The sequence below is a fragment of the Ornithodoros turicata genome, chromosome 7, assembly GCF_037126465.1.
Source record: "Ornithodoros turicata isolate Travis chromosome 7, ASM3712646v1, whole genome shotgun sequence".
Classification (NCBI taxonomy): Eukaryota; Metazoa; Arthropoda; class Arachnida; order Ixodida; family Argasidae; genus Ornithodoros; species Ornithodoros turicata.
The window spans coordinates 27318195-27335606 of NC_088207.1; the positions used below are offsets into that span (position 1 = coordinate 27318195).

Sequence of the window (17412 nt, forward strand, 5' to 3'; positions counted from 1 at the left end):
CGTGCTGTCGCTGAGATGGGATGTGATGACTTCCCGGACGGGCGCGTAGGTGAGTCCTTCATTTGCTCGGCGTATTCTGTTCTAAATGTCAACAGTTAAATAACACGATTGTTGTTTCTTGTGGTACGTTGTAAAAACAAAAGTAGAAAAAGAAGAAAAGATTACCAGGTGCTTTATATACGGTAGTCACGTGAGACAGAAAATGACGGTTTATCGTCAAGCTTTAATTACCATTTCTTTTTACGTCTACATGCATTTCTTGCATTATAATCTTCACTTTCAATCGATACCAATAGCACGAAGTTAAAACTTCATGCCGCGATAGCGTCCTCTCTGTCCAGTACCAGCAAGAACCTTAGCTATGAGGAGTTCCAGGACAAAAGCCAGAGTGCTGAGCCCACAGCAGGCGATCCAGATGTAAAAGATGGAGACCATGTCCGTGAAGCGAAGTGCTTTCTCTGGCTCTGGTGGAAGACACGTCTCCAAGGGCGGCTGGTTGGATCGCAGCTGAAAGTCGTTGAGGCCGCTTTCGATGTACCGCACTACGCTGTACAGTGTTTGTGTTAGCAAATGATGTGTATACCGTTGTGCTATGACTCTTTGCAGTATGGGAAAAACAGAAAAACCCTGTTACGTAGTTCCAGACGACATTGCATTCATACGTGCTGCTTTTTCTTTCTTCGTATACCCGACTTCTCCCCCAAATGTCGCCCTTTAGTGTCTTTTAAATAAATATGACAATGTTAATAACAACACGTGTTAGTATAATAGAGCTCAGACGTAAATAGTCAAACGTTTATCCTTACCAGCTAGGACACTGAAAAATGATTGACGTTGGTGAGTTCTGCCGCTGGGCCATTACAATGGCATTGGAGCGTAGATGGACATGTTCCGACGGAATAAAGGGTGCCGAATTCCTTTTTTTTTTTTTTTTGACGATTCACTGATCAATTGACTTATCACCAAGGAAGTCCAAATTCTCCTCATGATCGTAGGCTCGAGCCTTGCATCGCACCAGCCGGTCCAGCTGATTAAGAGGGACAGCGGCTGTCCAACAGCCTTCCGTACAAGGACCAGTAGCAGGCGTAGCAGCGGCCATATCTCAGCAACCGGCGAACGCAATGATGAACGCATGTGCGAAGGAAGTTGCCGAATGGGAAGGGCAGGGTACCCCATCTTGGGGAGAATAAGACGTCTCGAGCATTCAGCAGTAAGACTGTCCACCAAAGTTTGTAGAATCTTGTCGTACAGAGCCTCATCAGAGTATGTTGGATGAGAAGCCGGAACAGAACCTCACCACATATGGACCTCACAGGATAGAAAACAAGGAAGCTGCTGTTAAGTCTTGCGACAGTCGGTAGCTTGGTCGAGGGGCCCAGCACCCAGGCAGAACTCAGACGAGGCAAAAGTGAGTTGACACCTGGCTTGCTGAAAGATCCACCTCGTCCAGTGGCCAGCGTTATACTGCACACTCGTCCGAGGTCAACCCGGGGCGGCGACGAGCTGTTACGACCTGGCTGCCACGCCATGTTTGTCTCCCCCCTCATCGTTGGTCAGCCATGTTCCTGTCAGCGAGCTTCCCCATTCACCCAAAAGGGGAAGGAGATCAAGGTCGTCTTCCTGGAACTCGCCGCGGCTGGTGACCTCCTTCTCACGGACGGAGACTACTTAAGCGGCCCCTTTGTCCCTGTTGGGAGCTTTTCACTTTCACTTGTCACGATGTAAATATATTCCGTTCTTGTCAACTCACTTTTGCCTCGTCTGAGTTCTGCCTGGGTGCTGGGCCCCTCGACCAAGCTACCGACTGTCGCAAGACTTAACAACTGGATGGCAGCGACGGGATCCTCCTCATTTGCCGGACTGGTGAACAACAGCTGGACGGAATCCATGGATTTTGGCCTACGATTGGTGAGCGGTTTGACTCTGTTGCCCTTTGGTCAGGATTAGATTGTGGGAGTAGCTACAATTCTATTCCGTTGGGTCCCTCTATAGATATTGTTAGCACTTTGTCTAAAATATCAGAGGTGTGTGGGCAACATCGTTGGCAGTCAGCATGGATCTTGCACCATTCCTTCGGACCGATCTGATCCGGGTGTGCAAAGAATTCGGGTTAAATGTAAACAGCACAACGAAAAAGGCGCAGGTGATTGAGGCAATTGTTGAGGCTGATTTAGGGGATGACGATGTCAGGGAAACCCTTAAAAAAATCAGCGAGGAGAAGGAGCGTGAGGAAGAACAAAAGGATCGTGAGAAAGAAGAAAGAGCCCATCAGAGAGAACTAGAAAAGCTCAAGTTGGAAGTAGAACTGAAACGTCTAACAGGCAGTCAGTCGCAAGACGTGGGGTCGATCCCGAGAACACAAAACGTAGACATGTCGAAGCTGTTGCAGCCGTTCAAGATAGGTCAGGATATAGGACTTTTCTTGGTCAATTTTGAGCGTGCGTGCGAGCGAGAAAACTACGGAAGGGATTCGTGGCCAGCTAGACTCATGACTGTTCTACCATGTGAGGCGGCTGACAGTGTAGCTCGTCTATCGGCGGAGGACGCGAAATGCTATGAGAAAGTGAAGCAGAGCCTATTGAAGAAATTTCGGTTGTCGGCAGAAGCTTTTCGGCTTAGATTTCGCGACGGAGACGGCAGAAAGGTCAGCAGCTATGCCGAACGCGGGTTCGAAATCAAAGCTAATCTTAGCGAATGGATGAAAAGCGCCGAAGCGTTCGGTGACCCAGAAAAGATGTTAGAAGTAATTGCGCTCGAACAGTTCTTCAATGAGCTGCCAGACCAGATGCGGAACTGGGTGCGGGATAAGTCCGGCGTTGCAACCGTTGAGATAGCTGCGGACCACGCGGACGAATACGTTTCTCTAAGAGGTATGGGCAGCCAAGACGGGAAACCGCTAGGGAAATCGCGGAAGCATTTTCTGAAGGGAAATCGGAAACAAGAACTGAAAAACGGTAACGCTGATGGCGCCTCCCCGAAGGAGAATTCAACCGGCGAATGCACAGGGTCTAAAGGAGGGCACGAAGAAAGACGCAACAGCAAAGCGTTTGAAAGGAAGCAGCCTATCGTATGCCATAGGTGTAAGGAACAGGGCCACATAGCCGCGGGATGTAGAAACCCGCGCGTCGCATTAGCTTACGCGGACGACAGCAGTGCAACGGAGGAGGAGATAATGAAGCCGTATCTGTATGAACTTCAGGTGAACGGTCGTCCGTGTACGGTGTTACGTGACAGTGGTGCTAACTTAGATCTAGTGCATCCCTCATTTGTTTTACCGGAGCATTACTTGTCGAAGTGTGCGTGGATACGCCAGGTTATGGAGAAAGACAGTGTTTGCCTACCGGTGGCCGAGGTGTGTATTACTGGGCCGTTTGGTGATTTTCGCACTGAGGCAGCAGTGACGGATCGTCTTCCTGACCAGTACCTGTACTTACTATCCAATCGTACTGCCCACCTCATGCGCAAGGAGGGCATAAAGATAGATGAAGCGGGAGTGTTCGCTCTCACTAGGGCCAAAGCGCGAGAATTGAAGGCGAAAACGGCGGAAAAGGAAATTGAGGAATCGGAACGGGCGAACCAGGTCGGAATTCGCGAGAAAGAGCCAAGTCAGGAAAGTAGTCAGCAGGACATAGTCAGCCCCAATGAGTCAGACGTTAGTCAGGTCGGTGAATACCTGGCACCGTCGAGCGGAGCGCTAAGAAATTTGGTGCGCATCAGTAAGGATGAGCTAATCGCGCTTCAGAAAGCGGACCCGACGCTGAGAAAAATCTGGGACTCAAACAGAGAGGGTGTGGCTAGGAGTAATGTAAAGATCATCATACAGGGCGGTCTCCTCTACCGCCATTACGAGGATCGCAGAGGCAAGGTCGTAGACCAGTTAATGGTGCCCGAAAGTTTGCGCGGAGATATCCTCAAGATGTCTCATGACAATTCGTGGGCAGGACACCTGGGTGTACGGAAAACGAAACAGCGTCTATTGCAGGAATGGTATTGGCCAGGGTGTTTCAAAGATGTCGAGAGGTACGTGCGGGCATGCGACACTTGCCAGAGGATAGGGAAACCTAACGAGCGATGCAAAGCCCCTCTCACGTTAGTGCCAGTCATTTCCGAACCGTTCCAACGGTTGGTTATAGATGTTGTCGGACCTCTACCCGTTTCGCAATCAGGATCAAAATATATCCTGACCATGATTTGCCCGGCGACTAAATTCCCGGAAGCCGTCCCCCTAAAAGAGCAGTGTTCCGCTGAGATCGTAGACGGCCTACTTTCCGTGTTCTCTCGGGTTGGATTTCCCAGGGAAATCCAGTGCGATAATGGGTCGGTGTTCACGAGTGCGCTAACTACCACGTTCTTGCAAAAATGCGGAATCAAAGTGATTCACAGTTCCCTTTATCACCCGCAGAGCAATAGCGTGGAGAAGTGGCACTCGGTACTGAAACGAGTTCTGCGGGCACTAGTTCATGATTTCAAAACAGACTGGGAGGCCGGTCTACCTGGGGCCATGTTTGCGTTGCGTTCGGTGCCTCACGAAGCAACGGGATTCAGCCCCGCGGAACTGGTGTACGGGCGCACACTGAGGTCCCCGATGAGGCTGTTAAGGGAAGAATGGGAAGACCCACGTACTGACAACACAGTAGTCGAATACGTTTTAGACCTCCTGCAGCGGTTGCAAGATACCAGAGAAATAGCCGAGGCTAACATGCGCGACTCACAAAGAAGAGCCAAAACATATTATGATCGTAATGCGCGCCCTAGAGTGTACAAAGAGAATGACAAAGTGCTGGTACTCCGTCCTACACGTGCGAACAAGCTTCAGGTTCACTGGGATGGACCGTTCAAGGTGGTGCGTAAGTTGTCCGAAACAACCTACATGGTGGAGCTAAGGGGAAAAAGGAAGGAGATCCGCACGTATCACACCAACCTTATGAAGCCGTATGTCGATTCGACGCACATTGTCAGTGTAGCGTTAAATATGCCGGAGGAGCAGCACACGGAGATACCCGAGTGGGGCGAAATTGGTTCATCAAACCCGAGTATTGAGGACATTGTAAGAACTGTAGCAGGAGAAAGGCATTTTAGTGATTCCCAAATATGCGATTTGAGGAATCTTATAAGGGATTTTGAGGGACTGTTTTCGGACAAACCGGGAAAAACAGATCTAATTTGCCACGACATAGAGCTTACAACAGCAGAGCCGGTACGTTCACGTTCCTATCGCATATCACCCAGACAGGAGTCGATTATGAGGAAAGAGATCCAGCGGATGCTAGACTTGAAAATAATTGAAGCAGGTGAAAGCGACTACGCTTCACCTATGATCATTGTCGAAGCTCCGGGCAAAGAACCTCGACCCTGCATAGACTACCGTAAGCTAAATGCCGTGACGTCAACGCAGGTGTACCCCATCCCAAACCTGGAAGAACGGGTCGAAAGGGTAAGCAGCGCGAAATTTATTTCAACCCTAGACCTTGTCAGGGGGTACTGGCAGGTGCCAATGACTGAAAGGGCTCAGAGATACGCGGCATTCACGACGCCGATGGGGACTTTTAAGCCGCTAATGTTGAGCTTTGGTTTGAAGAACGCGCCGTTCGCCTTTTCTAAATTAATGGACCAAGTGCTCCGTGGGGCGGAAAAGTACGCCGTTCCCTACTTAGATGACGTAGCAATCTACTCGGAGACCTGGTCAGATCATTTAGAACACTTGCGCGACATTTTCAACAGGTTAAAGAGTGCGGGACTAACTCTAAAAACGACAAAATGTCATCTTGGACAGGCAGAGGTCCTGTATCTGGGTCACCGGGTCGGACAAGGCTTTCGTAGACCAGCAGAGTTGAAGGTAGCAGCTATCGTTGACTTCCCTAGACCGCAGAACAAAACCGAACTCCGTGCGTTTCTCGGTTTGACGGGTTACTATCGAAGTTACATTCGACAGTACTCTGAACTGGCCAGCCCCTTGACGGACGCTCTCAGGAAGTCGGCGCCCACGAGGGTACAATGGGACGAGAAAATGGAAAGTGCTTTCCAGAGTCTGAAGAAAGCTTTGGCGGAACCTCCTGTTCTCAAAGCGCCCGACTTCTCTAAAACGTTTACTGTTCAATGCGACGCGAGCAATAGGGGCATGGGAATAATTTTGTGCCAGGAGGATGAAAAACAACAGGAGCACCCTATATTATATGCAAGTAGGAAATTGTCCCTTAGGGAGGAAGCGTACAGCGCGTCCGAAAAGGAGTGTGCGTGTTTGGTTTGGGCGACGCAAAAACTTGCTTGCTACCTGTACGGGGCTAAATTCATCCTGGTCACAGATCATTGTCCGCTCGCATGGTTGAGCCAAATGTCTAGCAAAAATGGCCGTCTGTTGAGATGGAGTCTCGCCCTGCAACAGCACGATTTTGTCGTTCGTTATAAGAAGGGAAAACAGCACGTCAATGCGGATTGCCTGAGCCGCTGTTAGCGGAGGGGTAAAACTGACCTAATTGTCACCTGTACATATACCTCCTGATACCTGTTGACTTTCATTGAGCTGTTTACGACAAAATTTGGGCTTGAAGTCCGTGTACATATTCCACGCATTGTTGTGTACTTGAGCCGAAAGCATGGGTTAACTTGCGTGTTGTTTGCTAAATATGTTGCCCAGCGAACGAAAGGTTAGGAATCATTTATGTAGCGCATAACTTTTCTTGGATCCTGACCGTGGGACGACCGGGACGGATGGCTCGCCTTTTGGGGCTGGGTCTGTGGATTTTTGTTCGGCTTGTTGTTTTGCCTGTTGCAGCATACTTGTCCCATCAGCCTCCACTATTCTCAAGAGAAGTTGGCACAATCACGATCAAACGTCAAGGTCTACCTGGCGTCTACAAACTCGCCTCGGAAACACGACGCAGCAGAGGCAGCGCTCTCCTTACACGTCATCCACCGAGAGGAACGGGAAGTTTGATCTACGCCTTGGCATCCTGCCCCGTCCTGAACCTGAGAGAGACTTCAGCGAGAAGGCCCTTAAAGTTCGTTCACCTGGCTTGCTGAAAGATCCACCTCGTCCAGTGGCCAGCGTTATACTGCACACTCGTCCGAGGTCAACCCGGGGCGGCGACGAGCTGTTACGACCTGGCTGCCACGCCATGTTTGTCTCCCCCCTCATCGTTGGTCAGCCATGTTCCTGTCAGCGAGCTTCCCCATTCACCCAAAAGGGGAAGGAGATCAAGGTCGTCTTCCTGGAACTCGCCGCGGCTGGTGACCTCCTTCTCACGGACGGAGACTACTTAAGCGGCCCCTTTGTCCCTGTTGGGAGCTTTTCACTTTCACTTGTCACGATGTAAATATATTCCGTTCTTGTCAACTCACTTTTGCCTCGTCTGAGTTCTGCCTGGGTGCTGGGCCCCTCGACCAAGCTACCGACTGTCGCAAGACTTAACACTGCGGAACTACAGAAACCAGCACTGTTAAAGTGCTACTCCGGCCTCGGAAAACAGCGTTTATTTTATTTAGTCCACGAAAGGAAGGTGCCTCAAGGAATCTATACGCGAAATTTCAATCCTGTTTACGAACGCTGTGCATTTTTGTCGACTTTTGAAAATCTGCTGAGCCTCCACATGTTTCGAGGACGCGAGGAGCGGGTGACGTAATCAAAAGCCCACAAATTGCAATGACGTCATGTTCTGGAGAGGGCTCTCATTCCTAGCAACGACGCGGGCGGGTGAAGAAGTCACCTGACACTGATCGAAAGAGGGGAAAATGGGAGAGATGTCTTCTCCATCTTTTGTGTTTTCTCGAAGGTCGGAGAGGTCGGATTATATGTCACGTGGGGCTCCGCTAACGGAGTGTAAAAAGTGAGCCCCCGGAAAGACGCGAAGGGCAAGAACGTTGCCAGAGGCCGGGCGCTCCGTGTAAGGAGCCTAACATGACGTCACAGTTCTCAAAAATAAAAATTAATTTTCTCTAGCTTTCGGGTCACGTAGAGCCAAAATATTTTGCAGGAATGTAAAGGGAGACAAGAAGATTTTCATTTCATTTAGTTTCATTTTTATTTCTTTATTTACCTGACGACATGCGCCCATAACCTATATTCTAGCACTAAACAAAAGCTCAACTTCACACAAGGTAACAAATTCATCATGATTGGTAACAGTAGCAATATGAGAAGGTAAGCTATTCCATTCACGTATACCACACTGTAGAGGAGGGATGAGAAAATATTCGGTAGATCCAAATGTAGTTCAATTCCAATTCAGTTCTCATTCAGTAACATAACGTTGGTAGGATTCTGATTACACGAAATTTAGTCCGTAGTGGCCTTTTAAGGAAGAAGGGAGCTCGCGCACGCGTCATTTATCGTGCACAGTCGTTCTCATCATACTGTACATTAAAGCCTGTTTTGTTCACATGTCTGGCGCTTCCTCGAAGTCTCACTTGCCACCTAAAATTCGTCTTCCAGTGACCACGTCGCTGAGTGTCACGTACGACGTCATTCGGGCTCTCTGAAGGAGCTGAGGTGTTTCCATGTGGTGTGTAACTTCCAAAAAACTTACAGGTCAGCCAGGGCATTCGTTCTTGCGCAAGACCACGTGTTATCTGCTGCGTAATACACACGCCGCAGTCAAAAACAAAGAATTTACGGAGGGGTCCTTCTTGTGCCTTTAAGAACGCCGGATTGAGTGTCAAAAGTACCGACATATGGTTGAATGATTTCATAGACAATCTAGTGCATCGTACAGATCCCGTTTGTGTGTGTATGTTCATCCTTCAAAAGAAGGGAACCGAATATTTTCTGGCAATTGTAACAGTAGATAACGATAAAAAATGACAAAAAGTGAAGAATATTATTTTACTACTTACAAGTCTTTAATGGTTTTCCGCAACTTTTTTGGGAGGTTCCTGTTCAAGTAGACGCCAAACGGCCAGGTGTTGACGACGAAATCATCCGCGAAGTAATACTCTCCGAGCCTCTTGTTTTTACAGAATGTTGTCACCTGTTTCGGAGCAACAAAATAGCCATTCTTGCGACCATCTAGTCATGACTTGTTGCCATGGCGATGGACGCTCGATGTCATGGTTGTGCAGTATCATATTGTGTATTGTGTACCCTATTCATGTGCTTTTCGGAAGCGAGATTGTTTGGAAATTTGCTTGTCTTCTAAGGCCCTGCAGTGAAACTCGTCGTACAAAGCTTCCTTAATAAAGGGCACCGATCTCATACCTGGTGCTTTGAGAGAATACCAGCATGAATGATGACTGCCTTTCCTTGGGCCACTTCCAGGAGCATCTTTTCTGGGAACGCGTAGAAATTTTTGATATCACTTTGATGGCGGCGTATCATGCTCCATACTTTCCTGTATGCAGGTGCGTTCATGGTCTGAAATGGTTGAAAGAGACGTGCGTTACGGGAACAATCGCGTGCACAAGCAAGACAAGTAAAGAGACACAACAACTTTATCTTTAAGATGAGGAATGGGGCCCATCGCCGGTGGTGATGTGGCGAATGGAATAACGAGCCCTTTCACAATAAGGATCGAAGTCCTATTGTGTATCTCCAAAAAGGTCAAAAGAGCATTGAGGGCAGAGCGTTCCGGTGCTCGATTTGACTAGAGTCACTAAATAGGGAGCAGAGTAGCGACACTGAGCCACGGCGGCGAGCGACACAGCCATCTTGGGTCCGGCGCGAACCGAACAAAAAGAGAAAGAACAGATAAATGAAAGAGACCACGCTCGTCGTCCTCCCTCAGCAGGGTAAGAATACGACAGACACATGCCCGCTTGTGTGAAAATTAGGTTAGGTATACTTGTGACTGCTCCGAATCGAGAGGGGGAGAGAGATGCTCGCAACCAGGTGTCGGCGCAGCTACCCGGTTTCCCTCCCCCCTATTGGTAGAGGGACAACATTATTGGTCCCTCTCCCAAATAAGAGGATAGCATCTCAAGATGAGCTGCACGTAGTTTTTTCTGTGAACCCATGTGAAGCACCATATACAGGGTGTCCCAGAAAACGTGTCATTAAATTATAATAAAAAAAGTACACCAGCTAGAATCATGCGGTCAACGGCATTTGTTCTTACTAGGTTTTTGCCACCTCCTGATGCAAATGTCGTGTAACATAAGTTTAATTATGTAAATTTTTGCGAACTGAAGTCGGAAATTTGCCAAGTAAAAGTCACTTTTTTACCCCGCCAATGTGAAGAGCGTGTCTAATTTACTCAAATTAATGATTATTGACAGGGATATTCAGCGGCTATCCCATCAGAAAAAATAGCCGAACATCATGCTCTACGGAGCTAGCGCGCGACAAATTTTTCAGCGCAATCTTTGTCAGTCCGACGAAAGGAGGTTGGAAACCCAGCCCACACCTGCAACGCAGAAAGAGATAACACAGGCATGGCTTATCGCGTCCGGCTTTCGTTGAGATTATGATTTCCCTCTCACAATTTCTGGAACTGTCACTTTTTCTGCTATCACTTTGTGGGCTGGGTTTGGAACCTCCTTTCGTCGGACTGAAAGCGATTGTGCTGAAAAAGTCGTCGCGCGTTATGGCTCGGTGCTACGAAAAGCATGATGTTCGGCTATTTTTCCGATGGGATAGCTTGTGAATATCACTGTCAATTATCATGAACTTGAGTGAACTCGCCACGCTCTTCATATTGGTGGGGTAAAAAAGTGACATTTACTTGGCAAATTTCCGAGTTCAGTTCGCAAATACTTTGCAAAATTAAACTTACCGCACATGACATTCACACCAGTAGTTGGCAAAAACCTAGTAAGAACAAATGCCGTTGACCGCATGATTCTAGGTTGCGTAGTTTTTTTTTTTATTATAATTCAATGACACATTTTCTGGGACACCCTGTATGTACGAATGACCCTCTTACTGGTGCCTTCTGAGTGGACAGACACCTCGTTACGTGGCTCCTCTAAACTTTGCCCTCACCCCTGTGAACAGACAAGCGTGTAGCTCCGACAAACACCGCGTTACTAAGATGCAGTCGCTTGTACGCACCTGGATCAAACGCGAGGCGCCAGTGTCACCGGCGACGTAGGGAATGAGATAGGGCCTGTTGGCGACGTCTTCAATGGTGCGAATCCTGTCCTGTTCAGATTTCACCATGAGGCAGGCACTCATCAGGCTGGCGAAGGCATTCAACAGGAGCATGACGGCGATCCACCACACGCTGCTGACCACGCGCACCGATGTCTCGCTGGGTGGACATGCCGACGCTGAAAGCGAGTCAAAGGGGCATGAGGTGCAAGAATTTCTCCTCGCGGAATCAAAGATGCAGTTACATTGACACCAAGGAACGGGATTGATTCGTTGCGTCGTTCGTGATTTATGAGAGAAAGAAACCACTATTTACGCGTTCCCTCTTCCAAGATTTCATGATTTCTTTTATTTACGTCAGGTAAAAGATGCAAAGTTGAATAGGACCGTGAGGGCGAGCCCTTCCCTCGCTCTCAAGAAGACCGACAGTGCGAAATGAGGACGCGACAACGCGAAAAATGCAGAGCTTGCTCTCATTGGTCACCTCGAAGGATTTGTCCAGTCAGCGCGGGAGATGGTTTGAAGAGACCAATGACAGGCCGCTCCGCACTGTCGCATTTGTTGAGAGGGAGAAGGGTTGCGAAAGTTGCGGTTTTTCGCTCATAAATGACGAACGACGCAGCGGATAAATCATGTTCCTTTTTGTGTTGGTGTCAAGGTAACGGCATCTTTCATTTCGAGAGGAGAAGTTTCGCACGTTAGCGCCTCTTTAATCGGACAAACAGCTTGTCATGCCAAAAACCCGTTACAGTGACAAATGCACAGAAAAGGACGACAAACGACACGCATACTCCGCATATTCCACTAGGGAACTCAAGGTTTTTCGTTACGTGAGTCGCTGTGGTGCCTATCCAACGTCTCAAGGTATCTATTATTATTATTATGCAAGGTTAAAAACTCAAATACGCAGCAAAATGAATTTGTAATTTGTATGAACTCAACGGGGTGCAGCAAAAGTATTAAAACTGTTTCAAGGAAAGCGGTACAACAATTATTATCATCATCGCATAGTTTTTGCCCACGCATCCGCAGCCATTTCACCAAGATCATCCTGCGTACATCCATTCATCCGTCCGCGCGGTTTCAGAGGTAAGCTTGTGCATGGGGAAGAGCATGTTCAACCACCTTGTTATTTAAGGCGACAGTCCGGATATTTTTTCTACTATATCAGTCCACCCTCGATTTATGAACGGTTAACGTACCTGGAAAAATCGTTCATAAATCCATAAATCGTCCAGCTGGTATAGAGATGTGGTTATGTAACAGCTACAACAGTCAGTGTTTACCTTCGCAAAACATGTTCTCGAAAAACTGCCAGAAGTATGTCACTGCAAGTCCGAAGAATGATGCCCGTTGTCTTCGCATCTTACACGCGTAGAAATGCAGCAAAGCTGCCACTGGAGGTAGGACCACGACAGAACACAGCAGCAGCATCCATACCTGTGGGGTACACTATATGGTGAAAATATGTACAAAGAAAAGAAAGAAGGAAGGGAATAGAAGAATAAAGCGGTAACCGCATACGAAGATTTCCCGACGGAAAAACGGCCAACTTTCCCACCGGCACGACAACTCGACGGAAAAACGGCGGGACGAACCGCAAGCACAAATTTCCACTGCGGCGGACGGTGGCGCCCTAACGGCCGTGTGGTTAGTCCGTGTTACATTTTGACCACAAATTAACTGATAAATATTTTGCTACACATAGAAAAGTTATAGTGGCACACAGAAGAAGTTCTTGTGGTCAAAGCATATCAGCGAAGCAAGCGCTACAAAGGCGCCTTCAGACAGCAGCGGGCGGGCGACAGCATGCTTCCCAGTTCCCAGGTTGGTCATCTGGGCATCCAAAATGCCCGCCACGTCCGCTCGTGGAATGATAGCGCTGGAGCGGTGCTATTGGCTGCCGTCGAGCAGCCGCTTCCGCTCTTTGCCGTAGTCACCCGCTGTCGTCGCGTCCCCATTGCTCGCGTCGGCTCACCGGAAAAACGGTGACGGCGGCCGGTTTTCTGTTGAGAATTCGTCGTACACACTACACTACACTTCCAAGGTACTTTACCTTGGTACTCGGATGTACTCGGAGACAGTGCCGTGTATGCCAAAGGATACTAAACCTTTGGCACACACTGCAAAACTCTGACATACACGGCACTGCTCGGAGAGGTACTACAGCGCCACCATGGGGGAGGGCTCGCGTGGGGGTCATGCGGCCAGTCTCAACAGCCAATACGGAAGCAGAGTGGGTGTGATGGATTACAGTATCTGGCGGAGGAGGGAGAGTGACGTCTTAGTACCCAGCCATCCTATCTGTGGCGCAGTAATATTTTGAGAGGTGACGATGGCGCTGAGGAGTTTACAGGTCCCACTAAATGCAGCAGGTTTTCGTCGATCTTGTTATCGAATTATTATTATTGTCGTGGAGAGATATGCGACTTGTCGCGCAAGCATCTCCCACATTGCTCTACTCTAGCCCGATACTGAACTGAACATAGCGTTCTGTAGCGCACTCTAAACGTCACGCGACAGCAACCGTTTTGGTATAGGCTGGTACTCTGCATCAGAGTTCCGATTGGCCTTCGCGCGGGAGCTCGTGACGAATCACGAGCATTTGAGGTCATTTCGGACATTCCCCAGGTCTACTTGGTGATGGTGGTGATGGCGATGTGATAAAAGAAGAAAAAAATGGGGATGTGAGTCGCGACGAAGTCGAACTGGCTACCCCAGGGCGCCTATACACAGAAAATACAAACAGATGAACGAGTTAAAGTGATGGAGTTCAACATGGTATAGTTCAAAGGTTTCAAGCACGTGAGTGTAAAATGTCGGAATAGCTGGGGGCACACACAGCGCACATTCACACTTCATACCCTCCGCAAGTCCGGGAGGTCAATGCGCATGACGTCACGGTGACGTTTCGAGGACGCTCCTGATTGGCCAGAGAAACCATGTGCACGCTTCATAAAGGTAAACAACGGAGAATTCAGTGCACAGAGTGGCTCCGGGAGGGCTAAAACAGCTCTGATTTTTGTATCAGGGGTTACACTTTTCGTTCGAGATGATCTTGGTTTATCGACGAAAGAAAAACGGAAGTTTAACGCAATATGTTTGCTGGAGTTTGAACAATTCGACTCTTCGTCTATAAGTTCGTCCGTGCGAGCATCCTGCAAACATTTTTCCCATCGTGTTCTGATTACGGTCTCGCGGAGTAGGGAAATCACACATATTCAAGATAGGGCAAGCCGCCATCTTGACCCTGGGAACGAGGCCAGCCGGAAGTCGCACGTACGCGAGTAATGAATTACGCTGTTATTCGTAAATTTCCAAGTGAGGCTAGGTTACTTAGGCTACTTAGGTCGGTGCGCCATGGCAGAAGCCTTGCGACAGGCGAAACAATCGTCGCTGCACCAGCTGCGCACTTCTGATCGTGCCTTATCTTGAAGATGTGTTCCAACCGCGGAGTAGACAACTATATAAGGTGAACTGCGGGTGTCCTCATGGAAGTGGCAAATGTAGTCACATGGCAGCTACAATGCTCTAAACTACAACCGACAACCGGTTGTCTGAGGACAACCGTCACCTCAGCACGCGCACAAACTTGCATCTTTACACTGTGAGGAAACAGGAGCATGATACTGTTGCAGTGGCACCCGGGCGTACAATGATGAGGCTTGTTCCTGCTAAAGTGTGAGACTCTACTGTTATTAGGCGTTAGAACATCTAGGGCCAGTCAATGCAACACATTATACTGTGGCCTGTCGGGATTCTCTTCTTTTCTGCCGCAACGGCAGAGCTTTGGAACCATGCACCTGTGCATGGGTCCTGGTGGTCACCGCGATCAGCCGCGACAAAAATATGTAAACCGAAACCAATTAATTACTGCAACAAATCACCCGCTTCGGTTGCAGATTTTTTCCTAAAAGGTATCCCTGGAGGTCCCAAAAGGGGTAGTACCCATTTTAATGCCGACGGCGTTGCTTCAGAAGTTATTTCACGAAACTCATTTGAATTTTTATTTAAATAATAAGTGCCTCCCGCTCACTCACACGGTGCGCAGCTTGCAGGCGGTATTGGACAGTAACTTGTACAAAAAAAAAAGTTCTTCGATTGGTGCACCGGTTCGCGAATTACTTAGCACGGGGATGTAACTGAGACACCCGGCATATAGTTATGATATAACCAAGCCCTCCTCGACCATTGAGCAATCATATAATAATAATAACAATTGGGAGAAGATTTACGCACGTAAGCATACTTTGTGTAATTCGCTCCAACTGCATTTCCTGCTTGTCGAACCACTTGCAGTAGAACAATCAGTAAATAAATTGTACCTACCTGTACGTCGAAAGCGAGTACATAGCCCCAGATGTTTGTACTTCGTGCTGCGGTGCGTCCAGCCAGGATGAGTATGGAGATCCATTGCGTAGGAACGGTAGGGTCGGCTATTTCCTCTCGCTCAGGGAAGCGCGCCATCGTAGGCATGGTGATGTCTGTTCGCTGTGGAACAGAACGTAACCATCACGTCTACAGAAAAGGAAGATGAGCTTCGCACACAACTTGGCGATTTACGCAGCGATACGACATAGTGCACAAAAATTGCTAGCGTGACGCCCTCTAGGGCTCTTCGCCTGCAACGTTGTAGTGGAGGGGATCGTTTAGTGAAAGAAAGAACAATATAAGAAAGAGAGGGCGGTCTGCCTGCCGAGACGGGCGGCAAGTTGCCACAGACAGAGAGAGAAAAAGCAAAGAAAAAAGGGAAACACGAAAAAAAAAAAAGGGACACACCAACAAGCACAGGACACACAGCGACGATGCGTTCAGTGCAAAGTTCGGTGGCTGTGCCATCTGGTGGTCACCTTCGGTTCAAACCATATAGTTCACCGTAATAGCTTTCAGTTAATAGCTGTCACCATAATAGTTTTGTTGGTCACATTAATTGGTCATACGTTTGTTGTTCACAGTTCCACCTTGTAGTGGACGAGGCAATCAGACATAGAAAGACAAAGGCATTAGACATAGACAGTTCACAGTGCCACGTTGTAGTGGACCAGGCAATATACCTCTCCCCGTTTGTAAACAAATGATGTCATAGTGTTCGACAGCGCCACCAATTTGGTAGAGTTGAACTGAGCTCGAAACCAGGGGCGAACAAGGTCGCACCCGAAAGCCACGGTCTTGAGGGGATACGATGGTCCCTGAAAGGGACGCGACCTTCGGTCCTACCTTTCGTTCAATAGGAGGCAGCGAACAAGTGCCCATTCGTGGAACCCAGCCCTCCCCTTCCGATTTGTTTCGGTTTCAGTCTGTCTACCAACGTCATGATGACGTTTCTCGGGTAGAGGTCTATTAGACGTAGAGAGACAAACGCGGCATAAGCCCCACAACGCCCAATTGCATACATCAAGTGAATGATGGCAGTTTAAGAAATAATAGCCTGCATACGGTTTCAGGATAGTTGTAGAGGAGGTGGTGCAGCAGAGGCGCGTCGTCGTCGTCGTCCACGGCCGCCACATGGTTTCAAATAATACATACTCACGTTTTTGTAAATATCTCCCATGATCCCGTCCCAGGTGCCATCTTCGTTTAGTTTTCCAAAATTCTTCACCGCAGGTATATGGTAGCTGTACCTGCAAACAAGAATATCCTCGTTTTACCGGCAAGGAACGCCATGGCGTTCATGTTCTGCATGGTTATCATCCACAACGCAATTTTTGCACGCAGTTTCATTAAACTTGAACACAGGAACACATATTTTGGATCTTCCAAAGCAGTTGTCTGTTTTATGCAACGCTGCCTTGATAGAGGGCGACGCTGGCTGCTCGTTGCTGAAAGCCTGCCTCATATTTTGGCAGTGATTCTCAGGAACGTTATTCATATACAACGGGCAATTTTGGTCCCGCTGAGAAAACCTTACGTGCAGTTGAGGACATCTTCCAAGTCCGAAAAGAAATTATCCACGTAACCCACTCCGTTTAGAGAGCCATTAACATTCTTCAGAGTTAGTTGACTTGCGATCTGCAACGAAAGGGGGAATGAAAACAGGCAAAGAAGAAAATCGTCAACAAAAATTGTGTTGAATTCCAATGGTAGATTCGGAGCACCTCCGGAGCAAGTTTCGTTGCTTCGCTGAGAGCAAGTCTGTTCGATTGGGAGATTGGGAACAGTTCTGGAGTCTTCCAATGGGAGATTCAGAGCGGCATTCCAGCCAAGGTCGCTCCAGGGAGCAACCCAGACTGCTCCGCCAAAATAGGCAGATTCATCGGAACTCTATGTGACGTGTCACTTGTCGCTTGTGCTTCCTATTTCCTGTCTCTGCTTCGCCAACGTGCCCGCTTCGCAACGCGTCTTCGCCGTGACTAGTCTTTCGCGTCGTACGTTGGCGATTTTGTTTCATGAAG

At 48.4% G+C, this 17412-nt stretch overlaps 1 protein-coding gene across 1 annotated transcript; it reads right to left on the reverse strand.

Moving 5' to 3' along the window:
- Positions 1–221: 221 nt before the first annotated feature.
- On the reverse strand, positions 222–16614 carry LOC135399743 (glutamate receptor 1-like). The gene is made up of 7 exons (XM_064631474.1): positions 16551–16614; positions 15350–15511; positions 12307–12460; positions 10982–11199; positions 9191–9346; positions 8830–8963; positions 222–547 (listed from the first exon to the last, which is right to left on the reverse strand). Exons 1-7 carry the CDS (start codon positions 16569–16571, stop codon positions 304–306), a joined length of 1089 nt encoding a protein of 362 aa, XP_064487544.1. The 5' UTR covers positions 16572–16614; the 3' UTR covers positions 222–303.
- Between the last annotated feature and the right edge of the window lie 798 nt (positions 16615–17412).